This window comes from Halyomorpha halys, unplaced genomic scaffold (genome assembly GCF_000696795.3).
Source record: "Halyomorpha halys isolate HHAL.00 unplaced genomic scaffold, Hhal_1.1 Scaffold212.1, whole genome shotgun sequence".
Lineage (NCBI taxonomy): Eukaryota > Metazoa > Arthropoda > Insecta > Hemiptera > Pentatomidae > Halyomorpha > Halyomorpha halys.
The window spans coordinates 941,070-961,110 of record NW_027107855.1 but is presented as its reverse complement, the minus strand read 5'-3'; the positions used below and the strand labels follow the sequence as shown (position 1 = coordinate 961,110).

The following is a 20,041-nucleotide window of genomic DNA, read 5'->3' as shown; positions in this document are numbered from 1 at the left end:
GAACCGCAATCTTGGTTTTGTTTTGAATCATGAATTTGTTATGGACAATGAAAATTGGTTAGCTTGCTTTTTGGATAAACAAAACAAATGAACAATATTAAAATGATACATAAAATAAAACATATTAAAAACCCTTTATACATCAAAATATACTATTTACTAAAAAAGAGCATATTACAATATACATATTATACAAAATTATCGTTAACGAAACAAAAACCAAATACATGCACACAGGCCCACAGCTAGATGTGAACAAACCATCATATTTTATAACTGGAGAATTTTCATTTGAATGGGTGAAGGAGTTCAGCTATCTTGGATCGTAAGTAAACGCGGATAATGACATTCAAGCAGAAATACATCACAAAATTATGTCCACAAATAAATGCTCTTTCGGCTTACTGGAGCATTTCAGGAGCAGGACTATTTCCCAAAACACCAAGATACAGCTGTATAAGACCCTGGTGAGAGCAGTTCCCACTTATGCCTCCGAATGCTGGATATTACCCAGGTCACAGGAAGCCCTTCTCGAGGAGAGAAGGTTTGAGAGGAGAATATTGAGGAAAATTTATGGCCCAGTTTGTGCTGATGGGATCTAGAGGATGAGAACAAATACTTAACTGGCAGGCCTCTACAGGAACCCAGGATATTGTAAGGGTAATTAAAGTAGGACGGCTTCGGTGAGCAGGCCATGTATTAAGAATGACCCAGGATCAGATTCCCAGGATGATCCTGGATGAAAGAATATATAGGACAAGGAGATTAGGAAGACCCCGGCTTCGATGGATCGATGGAGTGGCAGCGGAATCCAGGTCTATCTAGGGAATTCACAATTGGAGAGTAGCGGCAACCATTAGCGAGAACTGGCGGACGAAGTTGCAGGAGGCCTTGACTCTACAAGAGTTGTAACGCCACAGATGATGATGATTATACAAGATTATCATTCCTATATGTATCATTATATATATAATTTTTTTCTAAGGTTTGTCTTATGTTTTTATTACATTCTTTATATATATAAATGCAATTTTTATTTTATCTTTTTTAAAGCATCAATAATTTACTCAATAAAAGCAGATTGGTTTATTAGAAAATCCTAATCACTAAAATAATGTTTATACATTATCAGCACACATTTGAAAAGGGAAAGTCTTATTTGGGTGCAGATACCTGAAGAACCCCAAACTAACTAAACAAAAATGTTTATTTTTTCGAATAACTCAAGAACAAAACATCTTTGGTGACATTCCAGAAGCTCATTGGAAATAATTAAATTGTCTACAAGTAATCACACCAATATTAACAAAGTTACAGGAAACAATTGTGATGCTTTAAATGTACCCAAAGTGGTAAGATAAGATTTGATAATGGACACACAGATTTTTTAGTTTTTACAAATAAGCTACTTTAAACAGCAAGGTTATTACTTGTTCCATATTGTTTGGAAAAGTCACGGGATGAAGAATAGAAATTCGATTTTGTACTGCTGCAACTTCAAGCCAATGATGTGGAAATTTTCTAGAACTTTCATGAAATTTTGCCATTTTTATTCTCTGCAAACATTCTCCACTCATTTCACAAGGTCTGGAATTCAACCATAACTCCACCTCCTGAAATGTAAAGTGATATATTTATAATAACTGAAGTAAAGTGAAAACTTTATTAATGCACTGAGAAGTATATTATAAAATTAAATTGATCATAAAACTTATTGTACAAATTTTGTGAAAGATACCCTCCCCAAAACAAAAATGAAGATCTCATGATAAATACATTGGTCTCCATGAGGATATTAGTAGGTTTCACAACCAGTAGTTAAGTGTTACAGGGCCACTTTATTCGAGTTACTATTCACCTCGTTCCTTAAATAAACTCTTTGAAAAAAGTCTTGAAGTTGTTTGTTAAAGAAGTTGACATCTATGAGTATTGAAACTTGGTGTAGTAGTAGGTTGAGACTGAAGTAGAAAACCAGTTCAGATGTTCTCCCAAAAAATTATTACATACTTACAAACACAAATGGACAGGCTAAACACTCTACCCTCCTTGTAGCTATGCCAGATTCATGTAACAACATAAATTTGAATTGTCAAATTCCAAAACCAGCAAAGTTCATTCACAAATTTTAATTTTTTTATTTAACAGTTTTAGTACTATATTATCATGAGATTACATAATTAATTCCGAGAACAGTTACAGAACATCTGGTTTAACTGTTTTTAAAAGAAATTTGTTTACATCATAATGATCTAGTACCAAAATTGTTAAGAAAAAATAATTAAAAATTTGAAAGTAGACTTGTCTGGTTATGAAATTCAATGTCACATTTGTTCTAATGTTTCACATTTAAAGAGAAATAAACTTCCACCATGGTATAATTATTAGTGGAGTAGTGCTAAAATAAACTCTGCCAGAAATCTTAATTGTACACGGGGCTTGCTAGAAATAGACTCTCCTTCCCTCGTTATTCTTTTTTAAATCAGAAAACAAATGGAGAGAATTTTAAGGCTTTTTGTGTATAGTTTTTACTGCTATCTGCTATTAGGTTTCAATGCTATTTTTAGAAAAAAATATTTTGAAGGTGTAACCTTTCCTCGTTCAAGTATATTTTTTCTAGTGACAATAATTGAAACCAGCAGGTCAGTAACAACTATCATTGAGTTTAACTCAAATTTTTATAAATTTCAATCTAAAACATCAATATTACTAACACTTTAAAAATATAAATAATCTATGAAACTAAAACAAAAGAAAGCATGCTGCAATAAGCAATCAATTATAAACAGAGAACCAATTCGTCTTTTTAAGCTAAATAGAACAACATTCTGCATGGGCTCCAGTTCCACAACATAGTTGTTAGTGTCTTGTATCTAGGCATTATAATGAACTTCTATGGTTCTGAAGTATCTGGTACAGTTTGGGCATTTGATATCACAACATTCAGCCACTTAATTAATGAACAACCTCTCGCTCACGATGAATACAGATTTCAATTCAACTTATCAAAGTCTAATCATAATTCAGGTTCTTCGGTATCTAACCTTAATCCTTTCTGCTCATATAGACTAATTTTCTTAATTTCTTCAGTAAATATTTGAAGTATCTAGCTATCCATTCTTGAGAATAATGGTTCTTGGTTTTCAGCTTCAACCAAAGCCATAATTGACTCAGTATTTTATAACAAATACTAAGCCAGTTCACTTCAATGGGCCGGAAACAATGAAGACTTAATAAAGAACAGATAGATAAAAATAACAGAAAATAGATTTTGAAAGATTAACTAAATTGAATAATAAAAGCAGTTATATAAGCATGCATTTACCTAAATAACATGTATCAGTATTTTTTTTAACAGGTTCATAAGTCTTTCACAATTACTTACTTTTATTAAAATAGATGAGGGTGGAAAGAGACATGTAGTTAGTAGTAAGAGATCCCAACCTTTTTTAAGGCTTGATTCATTCATATTTTCTGTCATCTGCTTTAATAGTTGGCAGTATAATTCATCACGTAACACTTCCTAAAAATAATAATCAATTATTTATTCCATAATAAATGTTTCTTAATAGTCCACTGAAAAACAATGAAAAAATCATTATTTTCTACAAATAAATAAACTGTACATTACAAACATAAAATTAAATCAAATCGCTTAACATACAAATTGAAGAGGAGGTTCAAAAATAGTTCTTGTATGATTAGGTTGCCCTTGTTGCACTCTGTCTCCCATATAATGAAGAATTGCGGTACACATAGGAGTTATTAAATGAGAAAGATTTGATAACCCACGGTGTAAAGGGGAGAAAATTTTATCAGAAGAAAACTGCCATAGCTCTTGTTTGTGCCCTTTAGCAGGATAGCGATCAGACCTAATATGACAACAAAATAATCAATACTACATATCTCATATCTGCATTTATTGCCATTTGTTCAATTTAAGTAATTATTATTATTTACCTGAAATATTTGGAAGCATACACCTCCAAAGTATGTTTTTTAATTAAAAGGGTTGGTTTTATTTCAGATTTATCAGCCTTTATGGCTTCAGCATATGATGCCTAAAAATTAGACCATACATATATGCACTATTAAACCTTGTAAGGAAATAAAATCATGAAAAATATTTTCAATAATCACCAATATGTTAACAGGAGGTTTTTCAACGCAAGGGAGAATTTTCACTAATTTTCTCGGGAATTCTCCAATATGACCAGAATCAGCTTGATTTCCTCTCATCCATTTTCCATCACTTTCATGATTACTAAGCACTATTAAATCTCCAGTATGCAATTTCAAAAAACTCTCATCTAAATAAAAACAAATATTACTTTAAAAATAGGATGAAAAGAAATCTCATTATATAAAAATTAAATAAGTTATGAAAGGAATATGGTCCAGGTGCGGTCAAGAAAAACTCAAATAGTAAAAATATACTAATTTAATGAGCCAACGTTTCGCCCCACGTTGCAGGGCTTCTTCAGGGCTATTTTGACGGCAGTCAAAACTAAAATGAGTTTAAAAGCCCTGCAACGTGGGGCGAAACGTTGGCTCATTAAATTAGTATATTTTTACTATTTGAGTTTTTCTTGACTGCACCCGGACCATATTCCTTTCATCTTCACACACGGTCAATCAATAATCTTCCAGTAAATAAGTTATGGTTTTAAAAGTATACAATATTTTTTAAAAAATATGGATTTTATGATATCCATAGACTTAAAATAATGGCTCTACATTTTTCCTTTAAAGGAGTAATTTTTACTCAACTAGTTGGCAGTATCACTGGTTTTATGATAGCCAGTTACATAAATTTACAATACTTTTTTTTTCCTCAGATAACGGCTATAAAATATTACTAATTGTTTGATACAACTGTTTCATTCATGATATGAAGTGAAAATCAATGATAAAGTATAACACTTTAGACAATTGCTTGAACTATAAAAATAGAATATAATACAAATCAGAACTTTTCATATCTATAAAAATTAATAATTGTTAGACTACTATAATAAATAGTTTTTGAATATAATATAAAGTTGATAACTAATGTGACCAACCTGGAGGTGAATAATCACCAATAGCAACTGCATATTTAGATTTCAACATCAATCCATCAAGTATAGAATTAATTGATGTTGATATAATTGCTGCATACTCAGATGTAAATACAAATTGGAGTTGATGAATGGTAAAGATATGTATTTTATCCTTGTCATTTGAGTTACCTGCTCTAAACATAAATTAGCAGAAATGTAAAAAAAAAAAATGTTGAAATAAAATTAATTAAATTATAATTGCTGCATACTCAGATGTAAATACAAATTGGAGTTGATGAATGGTAAAGATATGTATTTTATCCTTGTCATTTGAGTCATGCTCTAAACATAAATTAGCAGAAATGTAAAAAAAAAATTTGAAATAAAATTAAAACAAATTTTCACATTCATACAGTACAACATCCTCCAAGCATATATAATAAGTACTGAAAATCACCTGTTCAATTGTACATTACAACATTTTCTATTGGTTTTTAAAATGAGCCATTAAAAAAAAATTATTATGGACTTCCAATTCTCATTTTTATTCAGACTGATAATTTCAGCACAAATAATGAACAACGTTACAATTTTAAGATTCATTGATTAATCAGTCTGGTCTCAGTATTCCTTTCTTTACAATTTCTAACAATGCAATATTTAATTTAGTTTTCAGCCTCAGCATCATAATTATTTATTTTAAACTGAATAAATTGTTGCTGTTTTCTGAATATTAAAAGGAGAGTTTGAATAATATTCAATAGTGTTGTGGACTGCAGGACAATGAAAAATATTTAATACCTAACTTATTAAAGCTGTTATTACTCAGCATTGTAATCAAGACAATCATACTTTTCTTTCAGTTCTACTTGCAAAGGTAATAAGCACAATCTGGCACTAGATGTCTTATTAGGAATTTTGTCAGACGTAACTCTAGAGAAAGGATATATTTTTTAAACAACAATAACTCCATCTAAAGTCCAAAGTCCAACAGATAAGAACAAACTTTTCTGACTGATAAAATTAAGATTTTCTATTTAAGGAAAATCAGGCCAATGAATCATACTCATGGCTATGAGCTGTATAGCTTTACTGATCAAGCTGAATATTGAAGACCTGGATATGGAGGAAGAAAAAAACAGAAAACCCACGGCTATCTTCTTTCATCTCACACTCATTATTAGACAGTTGGTAAGGGACAAAGTGGTGTAGAGCAGCTGTTCCAACCTTTCTTCGTCACAGCACCCTCTTTGGGCTAAAAAATTTGTATTCACCTTTGTTAGACTTAAAAACATTTCATGGCACTCTTGTCAAGCTAAAGAAAATAGAAAAATATCACCATAATTGGTCGACAGTTCCTTAGAGCAGTTATGTATGTAGGAAATGAAGAAAAAATAGTGCAAAGTAAATGCCTAGAGTACTGTGGCATCCACTTTAGGAACTGCTGCTGTACAGAAAGGAGGTCAAAACTTCTCGATATGAAGCAATGGTTGACAGTTCTCGTAAATCATTACCTGATTTAATTTCCCAAACTCACATTCTAAATAACACAAAGCATAAGTATACAACAGAATTTATTAGAAACTCACATAAATTTAAAAGATTCAATTTCTATATATGTGATTTTCATAATTATCTCCATAGAATTTTTGACCAAAATGATTCCATCTGAATTAACACCTAGTAACAGGTCTGAAGAACCCAAATAATAACCTGTAATACAATTTCAGAAGTATTATATTATAAAAGAAAATCTCTTTTAATAGAAATATACATAATTTTAGCTCATATAATAAAAAAAAAAATAAATAAACAATTTAGATATGGGAACAAACAGAAATTAATTTATAAGCATAACTATTTACACATATGTGAAATTACAAATTTCGTAAAACTGTACTTACTCAATTTTTTTGTAAGGGAGAGGAGGTTTCTAAAAATTGATATTTTTACATTACAGTTGTATTTCTTTATAAAAGCAAAATCTACCAACCCTTCCAGTTTATTAATAACTAATATAATTTTTAATAACAATAAACAGTTAAGTTTCTGTTTTATTAATAAGATAAAAAAAAAATATTTCAGAGTATAAAAGAAAAATATAATTATCACTCAGTATTTCTGTTTCATTTTGATCAATGAAAATTTCTAAAAACTAAAAATTATCTCTTGGTAAATAAGTAAATAAATTAGCAGGTGACGATTAAACACTGTGCCACTTCTACAGTATAAACTGGAGGGTTATATTTTTTTTTCTGTCAAGCAGTCATTATGGGCCATTTATATTATCTTATAAAAGAGTATTGTATTGGATATAGTATTTTTACCAGCAGTCTGTGTAACTTCATAGTATCTTGAAAACAAAAGTGGCCACTTCTTCTTAGCGAAATTAACAACATCAATTCTAACTTCTTCTTCTGGAATCTTTCTCTTTATAAAATAACTCTTAAAAAAAAAAATACATGTATATAGCATTACATTCTATATTGTTATGGATATTTTACAAAACATAACAAGTAAACATGCATGATTGTTAATATAAAATAAAAATGATTAGTGGAGATAAGATCTATTCATGAATTTCATAAATAAATAAAATTCATAAATTTCCTTTCTATATGCCATAGGGATGTTTCCCAAAGTGTGGTATGCATACTGTGTAATTTTCTTTTGATGCTGTGAAAATTATAGTGGTACACAGATATCAAAAGTTTGGAAATACTACCATAAAACACACTGAGGAATCTTTAGAAAATCATAATTGTGGGGTAAATAAAGTAGGCATACATATTTTTGATACAGGATCTACTCTAAAAACAAGTAATGTTAGCATGTTTCCATACTTTGATACAATAAAATACATAGTGATCTTAAGTTAAGCAAAAAATATATAATTTGTCATTGTAATGGTGGGCTCAGGTTTGATTTTGGCAGTGACAAAATAATTATTATCTATAAAGTTAGCTGTGGATTTTTGAGGCCACTGCAGCATAGTGTGTTGAGGTGTCTCTTTAGCAACCTTAAGTCTGCAGTAGTGCCAGTTCAATTCAAGCCAGGGTGGATTGACTTTTATTTTGAAGCGATCACATGGAATGGAAACTCTAGTTAGAATAGGTTGGTCACCTATAGGATAACACTCCCATATATTTCAAAAATGATCAGGTAGGGAGTAAGAAAATATTAGCTGGGAATTGACTCTGATGGTAGGAGACCCTCCCGAGGAGATACAAAATAGGACAGTTCCATTTTTTCTGTCATTTTTGATGTTTTAATGTTTCCCTAACTATTTCACATCTTTAAGGGAGCACATCAGTCCTCAAGATGTAATAAATTCAATCAAACTTTATGATCGAAATTGGAATCGCATTGGGATAAATCCCTAAATCATGTATATTTTTAGATTTGCTTAAAAATTTAGATTTTTCCTGTTTTGAATCCCCATGCTTTATATACTCTCCATTAATCAGGTACCAGATGCTTCAACATGTTATTGAAAAAAAGATTTCTTGATAAACCTCTTCTCTATTCAAAAATTCAACAAATGCTTAAGAGAACTTATTAAAACTATGACGATTCATCAGAATTGATTCAATTAAAGCCTTCTTCCTAAACCTGTATCCATCCTTAAATATTGAAATTTTAGGAAACATGTGGCAAGCAATAATTTACATCTATGCTATAATTTTAATTCACCAACAGAAATAATGTGCCTGGTTACAATCTTCACAGCACACACATTTTTTTATTGGAGTATTAGTTAAAAAAACAATATGAATTTAATAAATTAAAAAACTCTTACTTTGTTGAAAGAATCCGAAACTGCTTTAGCCCAATTTATATGTTTCCTTTTAAGCAATAGCTCAGGGACTACTTCCTTCAGAAAACTGTCTAGAATTTCTGGTAATAGTCGTTTACCACAAGATATATAATAATGCTGAGCTACTAAAAGCTCTAGTTCACATTGCTATAAAGGAAAATTATTGTTTTTAATATTAAAGATAAAATTATTAAGTTTTTATTTAATATTAATCTAACTAGATCAGTAAATCATAAAACTACTCAATCCAACAGTCAATTTATGAATAAAAACTTTTTCAAAAATTTATATATTGTGATAGATTGATTTTTAGTAAGGTTTCGGATTTTTATTTCCAACATTTTTAAACTAATGTTATGTTGCTAACCAATCACCTTGTTTTAAAAATATCCCCTACACAGCACTAAAAGTAGTACTAGTTAAAATTGTAAAGTGTTCTTATTTTCTTTTTCTACACAATCGGCTCAAGTCCATGCTAGTGAATTAGCATTTTTCTAGAACCTATAAATTATTATTTGATAAAAATATCCTTAAACATTGAATTACTATTTGCTTTTTAAGTTAACAAATGTGAAAAATTTATTTTATTATTTATTCACTTTATTAAATAAAATTAATTTTTTGATAAATTATTCCAAATATCAAAAAACAATGTTTTATAACGTTAATTCCTTAACAATATCATTTATTTTCATATAAATTCAATTGAAAAGGAGACTGAAGTCCATTTAGACACACCCTGTGGTGATATCTCTTAGAATGTTTGCATTTACAAAATAGAGAATAGTATATTATTTATTTTTGCTTATTTAGCAACTCTGCATAGGTAATAATAATACTATCCAAATCTATTTTTTAATTTATTGCATTTTCAAGGTTTCCAGTGATCATTATTCCTTCAAATAATTTTCTTCTCAATTGTTATTTAGAGAATAAATTATTCTCTTCTTTATATAAAATGTCTTAAAAATCAAATCTGTATCCTTTTTCAACATGATGTATAACTAATATAGCACTTTTTGTTGTATTTTTGGATTATTTTTATTTTTACATTCATTTGTGTGATGATATTATCCTCCTTTATTCAATTTTAATTTTATTATTAATTATTCAAAGAGCCAGTAGGGTTATATGAACCTACAAACCCAAGAAAAGGTAAAACATAATATGTTATCATATATATATATAATTACCTGGGAACATTTATAATCACCAATTGCTATGCCTTTTATAATTTGAATATAAGTGAGATTAATTGATACTGAATCAGTAACAGAAATTTCCCATGGTGGAAATATTTCTCGCCTGAACACAACAGACCACGGAGCTTTTATTTCTGGTAAACCTCCTTCATCAGCTTTCATTTCACATTGAGATATTGCATCCATTAGGAACCACTTACCACTTTCTAAAGATATAGTCTAAACAAGAAAGCAAGAGCAAAAGATATATATTTGAAAGAATTTTTAATAGATAAACAGTAAAAACAACAAAAAGTTAAAATTAAATTAAATAAACATTAAAATTAAATAAACTCAAGTTAGATCGATCATTTAACTCATTTAGAACAAAATAATGATACATCTCTAGCTGATAAACTTGTTTTGCACAAAATTCAATCACATATCAAAGAAAGTGTTTTCGAACAAAAAATCAAATGACCGATTTTCAGAAATTCTAATTGTTTTTTATTCTTTAATATAAATCTTCTATTCATTTTAAGTATTTTATTAATTTTTCGTAATGTAAATTACATTTTAGATATAACTACATTTTATATGTTAAATATTGTGTTTTTTAATGATTCTACATTTTTTTACATGTGAGTTATCCATAAATTTGGTTCTTCGTAGCGATCACACCACTCAATTGGTGTTTGACAATCAATTTGACATGTTTGATGCTAATTGGTAGTTGACTATCCATGCAAAGAATAAGTACATGATATTCACAGATATAAATTGAAATGTTGCATGTACCTGGCCAAACATTGACACAAATATTGAGAAACCAAAGCTATCCTCCAAATTTATTTTTGAACAAACGCCTTGACAAAGTTCTTTCGCAGTTGTAGCTGGGTCCACATCAAGAATAATTGATGAATCATCAAGTAGGAAAATTTGTACTGTCATTTTTTCTTGATTTTTTAAAGCCTAAAAAAGAAATGTCAATTATTTATTTTTATAATATAACAACATTCTGACTTACATAAGGGGTATTCATGATCTTTAGTTTAACATGTTAAAGCGCCTTAAATGGAAAAACTCATGTTAAATGGAGAAATAATTCCTTCTTTTATTATGTTAAAACGATATAACATATAACATGATCGAGAGTCCGTTACTAGGTCTGTTAAATGGAGAATGATGTCACGCAACAGACCAGATGAGCTCGCCACCCTTTTTTTTTTGTTGTGTTAGATTACATGCTCATAGTTTGTGTTTTAATTGTGTTAGTATTGTTTTGGATGTTTTTGTAACTAATAAAGCAATGGATGGTAATAATAATAATAATAATGTAATGACAGTTGATAATTAGCTCATTTAGATTCTCTTTCTCACCAGTTAGAAGATCAACAAGGCACTCAGTGGTGAAACTTCCACTCAGCTCCCACTTTAGGCATGCTGTAATAAATTACTTTAATCAAAACTTAGAAGTAAGCAATAACAAGAAATTTTGGAAAGAAAGGTTATAAAACAAGTTGCTCAGAAAATCCGCTAGGAGCACTTATACATTTAACATGATTTTAAATAGGGCTGCTTACAATCCTATATTTATAACATTTAACATGGTAAAATATTTTACATTCAAAACATCATGAATACCCCTATAGAGAGAATTGTTATTCCTTATATTTTCAAAAGATATATTTCATAGTACAAACATTTAATTCAAAAGCTGTAGGAGGTTGGCTTCTTGCACCATTTTCAAGAGTTCTCTGTAAGCGAGTTAAGCAACCAAGCATGTTTCCACCCTTAGCAAGAAAGTGAAGAAGAGTAGGAGATAGTTTAGGGCTTGGAGGGAAAGTACTAACACATAATGTAATGAGAATCCAGCCATACATATTAGAGGTTGGATCTGGATTATCTGTAAGCTGTTTACAAATCTGACAATAAATTTCATCTCTGTAAAAAAAAAAAAAAAAAAAATCAAAATAAATGAGTGATTTCCTGAATGTAATCTTATGAAAGTAGTATAAATTGGATCCGAAATGATGTAATTTGTTAATTGTAAAAAAAAGGAGATAAAAACAATTAACCTTCATATTTTATGTAAATTTGAAATTTATTATCTTCAGTAGAAGATATACCATAAAATAGTTTAGAATAAATAAAACATTATAAAATGGTAACATAAGAAAAGATAAATAATGACTTCAACAAGGAGATTTGTAATAATTCTATCTAACAGTACAAGTAATTATTTCTACAAAGAGTTAAAGCGGTTATAAGTAAAAAAATTCCATAGGAAGGAATTCTTAGAGCGTTGTTGGATGTTTCATTTTATAAAAACAAATATTAATTTCGTAGTGATTGAGTTAAAGTAAGATATCCCAACTTCAAAAAAATCTTCTTTGCCCTAAATACTAACAGTCAATGATAACTAACAATTAAAAATAAGAAAATACATAGATAAAATATGCCCTAATTTTAAAACTTCATTATATTTTTTTGGTCTTGTGTTCCTGATTATCTAACTGTAACTAATTTAAACCTGTTCGTTTCTATTTAAGATATGTATATTAAATTTGAAATTTGATTTCTTTTTTATTAGTTTCTTAAATTTTGCTACCTTATATTTTTCTGTAAAATATTTTGAAGTTATAATCTAATAAATACAATATTTAAGAATTATAAAAGAAGATATATCTAACTTGAAACACAAAATGTGAGATAATTACATAATTTGAAAATAAAAAAAAATAGCAAAAATCACTAACTCAAATATTAATATTTATAAATTAATTTTAAAATACAACCTCAATGTTGGCCTCAGAATACCATGACCAATAATAAAATACAATTTTTCGATAAGAGTAGATAAAGAACCGACTGCCCATTCTTCATAGGATTTTTTCAAATCTTCTAGTTCAAGTTGTGCCCTTTTTACTTCTCTTTCCAACTTATTTCTGTGAAGTAGAGACAGGTTTTTCAAACGTTTTCTACCAATATAAAAGTTATCATGCACTAATTTATTTTCTTCTGCCTAAAATAAAAGTTTAAAGCATTAAATGATTTCGGAGGCAAAACTATTAATGCAGAAAACAAACTAAATTATTCACCTTAAAAGCATTAAGAATGTTTAAATAGTCTTGAGAATTTAGAAAACTCTTAGAAACAGTCCCTTGTAATCGACTCATAATAGTTTTTCTTGTTTTAGGGGTAGTTTCTTTTAAAATCGTACTTTCCTTCAAGTCGCCCATGAATCTCAATAAGGTCACCCATATGACATTAGCAGCCTAGAAAACAGGTTATAATCATGAGGATAAATAATAAAGAAATGGTAATATAAATAATAACCTCATAAGTATTTAAATAGTGCATAAAAGAAAATCTTTACCCCATTTACAACTTATTAGAATACTGTTATTAGAGAGAAAAAACATGAGGCTATCAGATATTTTGGATGGTCATTATAATTACTTCAGCAATATTACTTATTTTATTGACCATCAATATTTTATTTATCAAACAAGTGCTTAGCCTTTAACAGAACTTTGTTCACAAAGCAATAAATGGACCTTTAAACTATCATTTGAAAAAATTGTTTATCTTGTAATGTTTTTATTCAAATATACAAATTTATAACGAATTTTCAAATTAAAATTAAATAAAGGTGAATTTTTTATCATGTTATTGCAAAAAAAATATTAAAAACTCCAGAATGAAGAATATTTTTTATTTAATTTCAACATGATTTATGAAAAACTTACCATTACATCACCAGGAGAACTTATCTCAAGAAGAGGCTGGTCAAGTACCTTATTTGTGTACTGGTAGTTAACATTTCCCATAAAATTAGCAGCAGCAAATTTTTTAAAACTCAAAATTCCAGGTTTTTCAAGAATTTCTTTAACAGCATCAGTGTTGTTACTTGCTTGTATTGGATCTGTTCTCTGAAATTTGATATTCATTTTATATCAGAAAATTTTATTTTATTTTTTAAATTGAAATTAACAAGGGGTACATACCAATTCACCTGAAACATGCTTGTCTTCTATTGCATTGTCAAAGACATTAGTGATGAAATCATCAATCCACATTTTGGGTAGGCTGTTCTTTCTTGGCTTCGGAATCTGTTAAGTAAATGTTTAAAAACAATATTGCAAATATCTAATATTTTTAAAATAAAATTTTAATAAATAAAAAACAATGGGTTGATTACAGATACTAGAATCAGATATATTATTACTTTTTGAGTCAGCACTCACATCCTATAGAACAGCTGAAGCTAAGTTTTTCATTTGTGGCTTCACCAAAATCAAGACAATAACAGTTTAATAAACCATTAAAATGTGGGAGGATGAAGTAATTTAACCATTTATAGCAGTGGCTCTCAACCAGTGGTCTGCAGGAAGTTCCAGTAACATATTTTTTGTGAAGATTTATTGTCTACAACTATTTTATTAATTATCTTTCCTAATGTTTGAGTACTAGCAAAAAAGTTTTAACAGGTACATATACAATAAAAGTAATTGTGCAAAATGCACTTTTAAGCTATCCAATTTTCAAATATTTTCCGAGAGGAGACCTCCCTTTTCATCAAGTCGGGAGTGAGGGTTCAATTCCTGACTTTGTCATCTGCGGACTTCAATGGAAAGGGAACTACTACTATAATGTACAAATAATAATTTAATCAGATTTTTTCTATCAGTAAAAAGTAATATCTTTTTATTTATCTGGTATTTACAAACAACCCTTCGTTTGAGAAAGAAATAAACTACTTACTGGTTTTGGAGCGACCTTGGGTTTCTTCATTGTTTTTAAATTTAGTACTTTTTTCCTAGCAAGAATCCCTCGACATCTTGCCTATAATTGAACTTGTTACAGAAGAAACAGAAAATAATATATAATAAATTTCTGTAAATGATTATAGGTACCTGTAACCTAATTACTGATGATCTCATTTTATTATAGTTATGTTTTAATTGCCTCGATCTCAACACAGCCTTTAATCTGAGGTATCCACGTTGAATAACTCTAAAATTAGATCGAGGTTTATAACCTCTCCAATATCTCTGAATGGTAATTGCAGCATTTCTGACTCTTAAAAACCTGGGAAAAACAAATAGTTTGAATACAAGCATGTATAAATTTTAATAACGGGTAGATACATAAAGATAATGAGAAAATTTCTTATAAAATATTTTAACAATTTATTTATGTCATTTTATATTTGAATGTACTATGAAAGTTTTCAAGATGACGCTGTACCTTCAACAGTTTGCTGTGAATTTATGACAAATTGCAGATATTGTGATCTCACACATAATTTGATAAGACCATGATAAGTTTATTCAATTGGCTGTTAAGAACAATGAATTATCATTCCTTCAAAAAAGTGATATTAACAAAGTATTATTGGAAGCAAAAACAGCTATTCTTCTTGGTAGAACAATAAAAATCTTTAATTAATATTTTGTATTTATACATTGCTTACTTACTGTTGCTAACAATGGGGGCTAGATATTTATTTCAAATACACATTTAAATTAAATAAACATTCAATTGTACATTGATTTACTGAGTTTAATTAAAATTATTTAAAATTATTAGAGCCATTTTTGAGACAATTCTAAAAAAGTGTAACATTGAATCTCTAAAATGACACTTCCGACAGTCAACTTAAAAAAAAAGGTGCCATGATATGTGAGGCATATGCATTCTCTAAACATGTAATTTCAGTTTCAGGTGAATGACTAAGCAAAGACTATTTTGTGTGACTTGGTTAGGTATATCTCCGTATATTAGGTATATCTCCGTCAACAAGGTGAATTCCAAATTTTTCATAATAGCTATACTTCCCCTTCCTATATATTCCATTTATCAGTATGTGAAAGTAAAAAATGTACTTTTTGCGTCTTAAAAACCAGTAAAACAGTCTAAATGTCCAATAAAACAAAAATTACCTTTAAAATATATTTTTATTCTTACATTTGTGTAAACAAATGAAATATGTAAATAAAAACATCACCTAACTCGGGCGAGAGCAGCCTTAAAATTTTTCTGTAAAACTATAGCACTTTTTGAAAAAATTTGATCTCTGATACTCTCAAGTTTTTCATCAGGTATTTTCAAGAATATTTTTGTTTTACCAAACTGGTACTCCTCCTTGTCCAAGTACTTTTCACAAACTGTTTTCGCTGTTTGTTTCACATTTGCAATCTAAACAGTCAAATACATTGGATCAAAGATTTGAATTAATTATAAAAAAAAAAAAATAATGATAACAAATAATCCATGAAAAATAAAAAGTTTCAAAGATTATGTAACCAGAATTTCATATCTGAAATATTATTTGAAATGTAAACAAGACATAATTTATTTTAACTTATTGATTTCCTTACATTATACATAAACATGAAGATATCTTTATATAAACACAAAGGTTTTTGAGATTAACATGACTGATGGAATCTAGTTTTAAATAAAAAAAATAAATTATAAATGTTTTGCAATATGAGAGTGTATGAATCCAGAATAATAATGCAGACTGAATACTTCTTTTTAATTTAAGATATGATTAATTTAATTCCTTTAAAAGTACAAACAATTAAGATAGAGTTTCACCAAACCAGTAACTTATATCTAGTAGCCATTTGCAATTCTACAAGCATAAATTTAAAAAAATACAGTTTAAGTTAATGAGTTTGATTTTGATAAATAAACAAACCTTATTGATAGTGGGGCAACCAGGTACTAACATTCTATATCTTGAAACAAACTGTTTATAAGTATATCTTATAGGATAACCAGTTTGTCTAATTTTAGCAGTTTCCATCATCCCAGCATATCTAAGTTGTTGGCAAACAAGTTCTCTGTTGAATACCTACAGCAGATATTATTATTTAAAATAGCCAAAGATGCAAGATTTAGATAACTGGGTATTTTTTAGATAACTAGAAAGATCAATGATACTTTGAGAATTTCATTCTGATAAACTTTACATTTACCTCTAAGTTAATAAAGTAAAAGTAATAACTTTTAATAAAGTCCAAATAATTAATAGAGTAATAGACATCAATAATTTAACAAATATGTATCTATTCTTCCCTTGTTTATTTCATAAAGCCATTGATCTAACTATAAACCAAAAATTAGATTAAAAATAAGTATGAGTACGTGTTTGTGGAGCTTTAAAATATGAAATTTACAAAGGATTTTAAGAATAAATTCAAATCTGTTTCATACTTTTCAAATCAAAATTAAAGATAAAATTTTAATAAACATAAGAAAATATTTAAACATGAAATACTCACATCTGATTCTTTTGTTAGGTTTGGTTTTATACAACGAATAAAAAATGGTGTGCTAGCCCCAAGAGTAGTCATCAGGCTTTCGAGAGATACTTTATACTGACCAGCCAATGTCAGAGGTCGACCTTTTTCAGAGTTTAATTCTTTAATGAAGAGATCTTTCAAAAACTGGCTTCCAGATTCTCTAATAACTTCACGCCATTCTAAGCTTAGAACATTCACATTCTTTTCAATAAATCCTGAAATAATGGCATGAAAATAATTCCCAATATTAATTATTTTTATTTCAGTAAACACTTATTGATAATAATACAGACACTAATCTAGTAGACATAATTTCAGAATTGGAAGAAATTGGATAGTATAAACACTTGATAATACAGGAATAAAACAGATTTAAAATAAAAATCAGAAAGATTTCAGACATTTTACTAAGAAATAATATGAAACAAACAAAGTATGGGCTAATATATATTTAAAATCCATTGTATGATGCCAGGATAGGTAAGAGCCGATTCGCCATAGTTTTTATCAGTAGGGATAACAGTTAATCAGTATGAAATAAAAATATGTTTTTTTTTTTCATAATGGAGATAAAATTTTATGCACATCCTCAGTTAACATAATTGAATATAAAATAATGAAATAAAATTAAAATAAGTCTATGATCACTGAATACGTTAGAGCAGCATCCTGATATGCTTATTGTTCATTTAACAAGGATCTTTTATTATCTATTGTTATTGGGCCGCTAATGAATGACTGGGTAAAGAAGATTAAAATTTTGTGTTTAAATAACAATGATTAAATAAAAAAAGAATCAGATTATCATAATTTCTGGAAAAGAAATTTTTATAAATTAAAATCACTTAAATTATACCTAGATAAAGACTAAATTTTAATCAAGAGTAGGCATTATGAAGCATCTACCAAAACGGTTATATCTAAAATGGATACATTGCAGCCTGACAAACACAAAGCTGCTTTCTCTACAGAAATGAAGGATTTTTGAAAAGTGACTTAAATTTAACCCCTTACATTAGAGTGCTACCAATGGGTAGTTTCTCTACACGCCTGTAACACTCCAATTTAATTAAGATCAGATTTACTAAATGTATTATAATGTACAGTTGTAAATAGCAATAAATAAATATTAAAAAAAAAAATTTAACCCCAAATTACTTTCAAAGAAATTCATCAGTTATAATAAAGCAATAAGCCTACCTTCCACAGAATAGGAAACAGTGCCAGCGTAGTGCTTAACTCCAAAAAGTAAACTCACTTCTGCCTTTGGTTTAACATAATTTTTGTTATTGAAATGGAGCTGATTACATTTCAAAAGAATTGCTCGGTCAGATCCCTTTAAAAAGAATAGTCATGAGCAGTAACAAACAGGATGAGAATTTAATTAAAGTTATCAGATTCAATTAAAAACCTTTGGAAATTTTGTCTGTTCATCCAAAATACTTAGTATACTCATTTTGTTAAGACCAATCAATCCTAAGACATCTTCATTATCTTCATATGAAAGATTTTCCCATTGGATATTCTCCTGAATATATTCTTGCTGCTCAAGTTTGAATACATGTCCAACAAAAAATTGCTGCAAATGCTCATTAGCATAATTTATACAAAGCTGTTCAAAACTGAAACAAAATTCTAATTACACTTTCTATAATTTCAAATTAGAAGTTTCAATTTTTTCAAAAAATATTATTTTGAAGATAACTACAGACAAACATTAATTCTTAGTAGTTAAACCTTGTTTCTAATGAAATGGATTAATTTTTTGATGGGAGGGGGACTGGGTAAAAAGAAGAAACTGCATTGGATCATCATTTAATATTTTCAGTGTTTTGTAAAAAATATGAATCCAAAAATTTTCTGGAAAATATACTTTATATTTTACCTTGTCTGGAAAATTATTTGTAGATTAAAAATCTAAATAACCAAGTAGATATTTTTGAGAACCTTGAATATTCATAATTATTTTTACACTTACAACTAATTATTACTGACTAATTTTACTACTCCACTGAAAGGTAAAATTCCAAAAAAATTTTTTTTGTTGAATTTGCCCCTTTTTACACAATATTATTTAACGATGCTACATTCTCATTATCTGAGAGTTGGTCTGCTCCAGCATAGATTATCAGTTTTCTCTATTAATCGCTGCTGCCTTCCAATTTTCAGCACTAAGTAGTTCACTTGCACCAGCGGCAACAGCACAGTCTTTTCAGGGCAAACATTGTCTTTTCACCCATATGTTTCCATATAGAGATTCATTCATAACTCTGTATGGGGTTGCATCATTGCCCATCTACGCAACAAGTCCATCTGCCCAGTAGTCTTGCAAGTGTGATGAATTAGTACATTAAATGACACAACAGGGCGAGGTCATTAAACAGTGGCTTCATTTCTATATTTCTTTTCTCCAATTTTCTAGCATTTCTTGAACACCTCCAAATATGTGTCTACTATGAAGATGTCTTTGGAAGGAAAAGAAGCATTGATTTGTCATTACAACTCTCCTGTCTACCACACAGTCAATGCTATTTCGTTAATTTGCAAGTGACTATAGTAATAAAAGTTGTTACAGAAATTTATTTGATAAATAAACCATTATACATCTAAATTATTAAAAGCTTCATAAGCAAATCAAAATAAAAGTGTATTTAATAAGCATATTTGTGTATATATATATATTTT

At 28.7% G+C, this 20,041-nt stretch overlaps 1 protein-coding gene across 1 annotated transcript in view; it reads right to left on the bottom strand.

The window, feature by feature from the left end:
* Positions 1-20,041, bottom strand: part of LOC106679627 (myosin-VIIa) — a 40,851-nt gene that overhangs the window by 6,368 nt on the left and 14,442 nt on the right. Inside the window, exons 6-28 of the mRNA XM_014418889.3 lie at positions 18,768-18,978; positions 18,557-18,692; positions 17,336-17,571; positions 16,750-16,905; positions 16,051-16,241; positions 14,957-15,131; positions 14,805-14,885; positions 14,048-14,152; positions 13,790-13,972; positions 13,139-13,315; positions 12,836-13,062; positions 11,741-11,981; positions 10,836-11,009; positions 10,050-10,277; positions 8,839-9,003; positions 7,367-7,484; positions 6,629-6,752; positions 5,061-5,233; positions 4,138-4,307; positions 3,958-4,058; positions 3,662-3,869; positions 3,383-3,520; positions 1,431-1,613 (exon numbers count right to left, since the gene is read on the bottom strand). Of these exons, the coding sequence (XP_014274375.3) occupies positions 1,431-1,613; positions 3,383-3,520; positions 3,662-3,869; positions 3,958-4,058; positions 4,138-4,307; positions 5,061-5,233; positions 6,629-6,752; positions 7,367-7,484; positions 8,839-9,003; positions 10,050-10,277; positions 10,836-11,009; positions 11,741-11,981; positions 12,836-13,062; positions 13,139-13,315; positions 13,790-13,972; positions 14,048-14,152; positions 14,805-14,885; positions 14,957-15,131; positions 16,051-16,241; positions 16,750-16,905; positions 17,336-17,571; positions 18,557-18,692; positions 18,768-18,978 (3,901 nt within the window). The remainder of the gene's footprint in view (positions 1-1,430; positions 1,614-3,382; positions 3,521-3,661; positions 3,870-3,957; positions 4,059-4,137; positions 4,308-5,060; positions 5,234-6,628; positions 6,753-7,366; positions 7,485-8,838; positions 9,004-10,049; positions 10,278-10,835; positions 11,010-11,740; positions 11,982-12,835; positions 13,063-13,138; positions 13,316-13,789; positions 13,973-14,047; positions 14,153-14,804; positions 14,886-14,956; positions 15,132-16,050; positions 16,242-16,749; positions 16,906-17,335; positions 17,572-18,556; positions 18,693-18,767; positions 18,979-20,041) is intronic.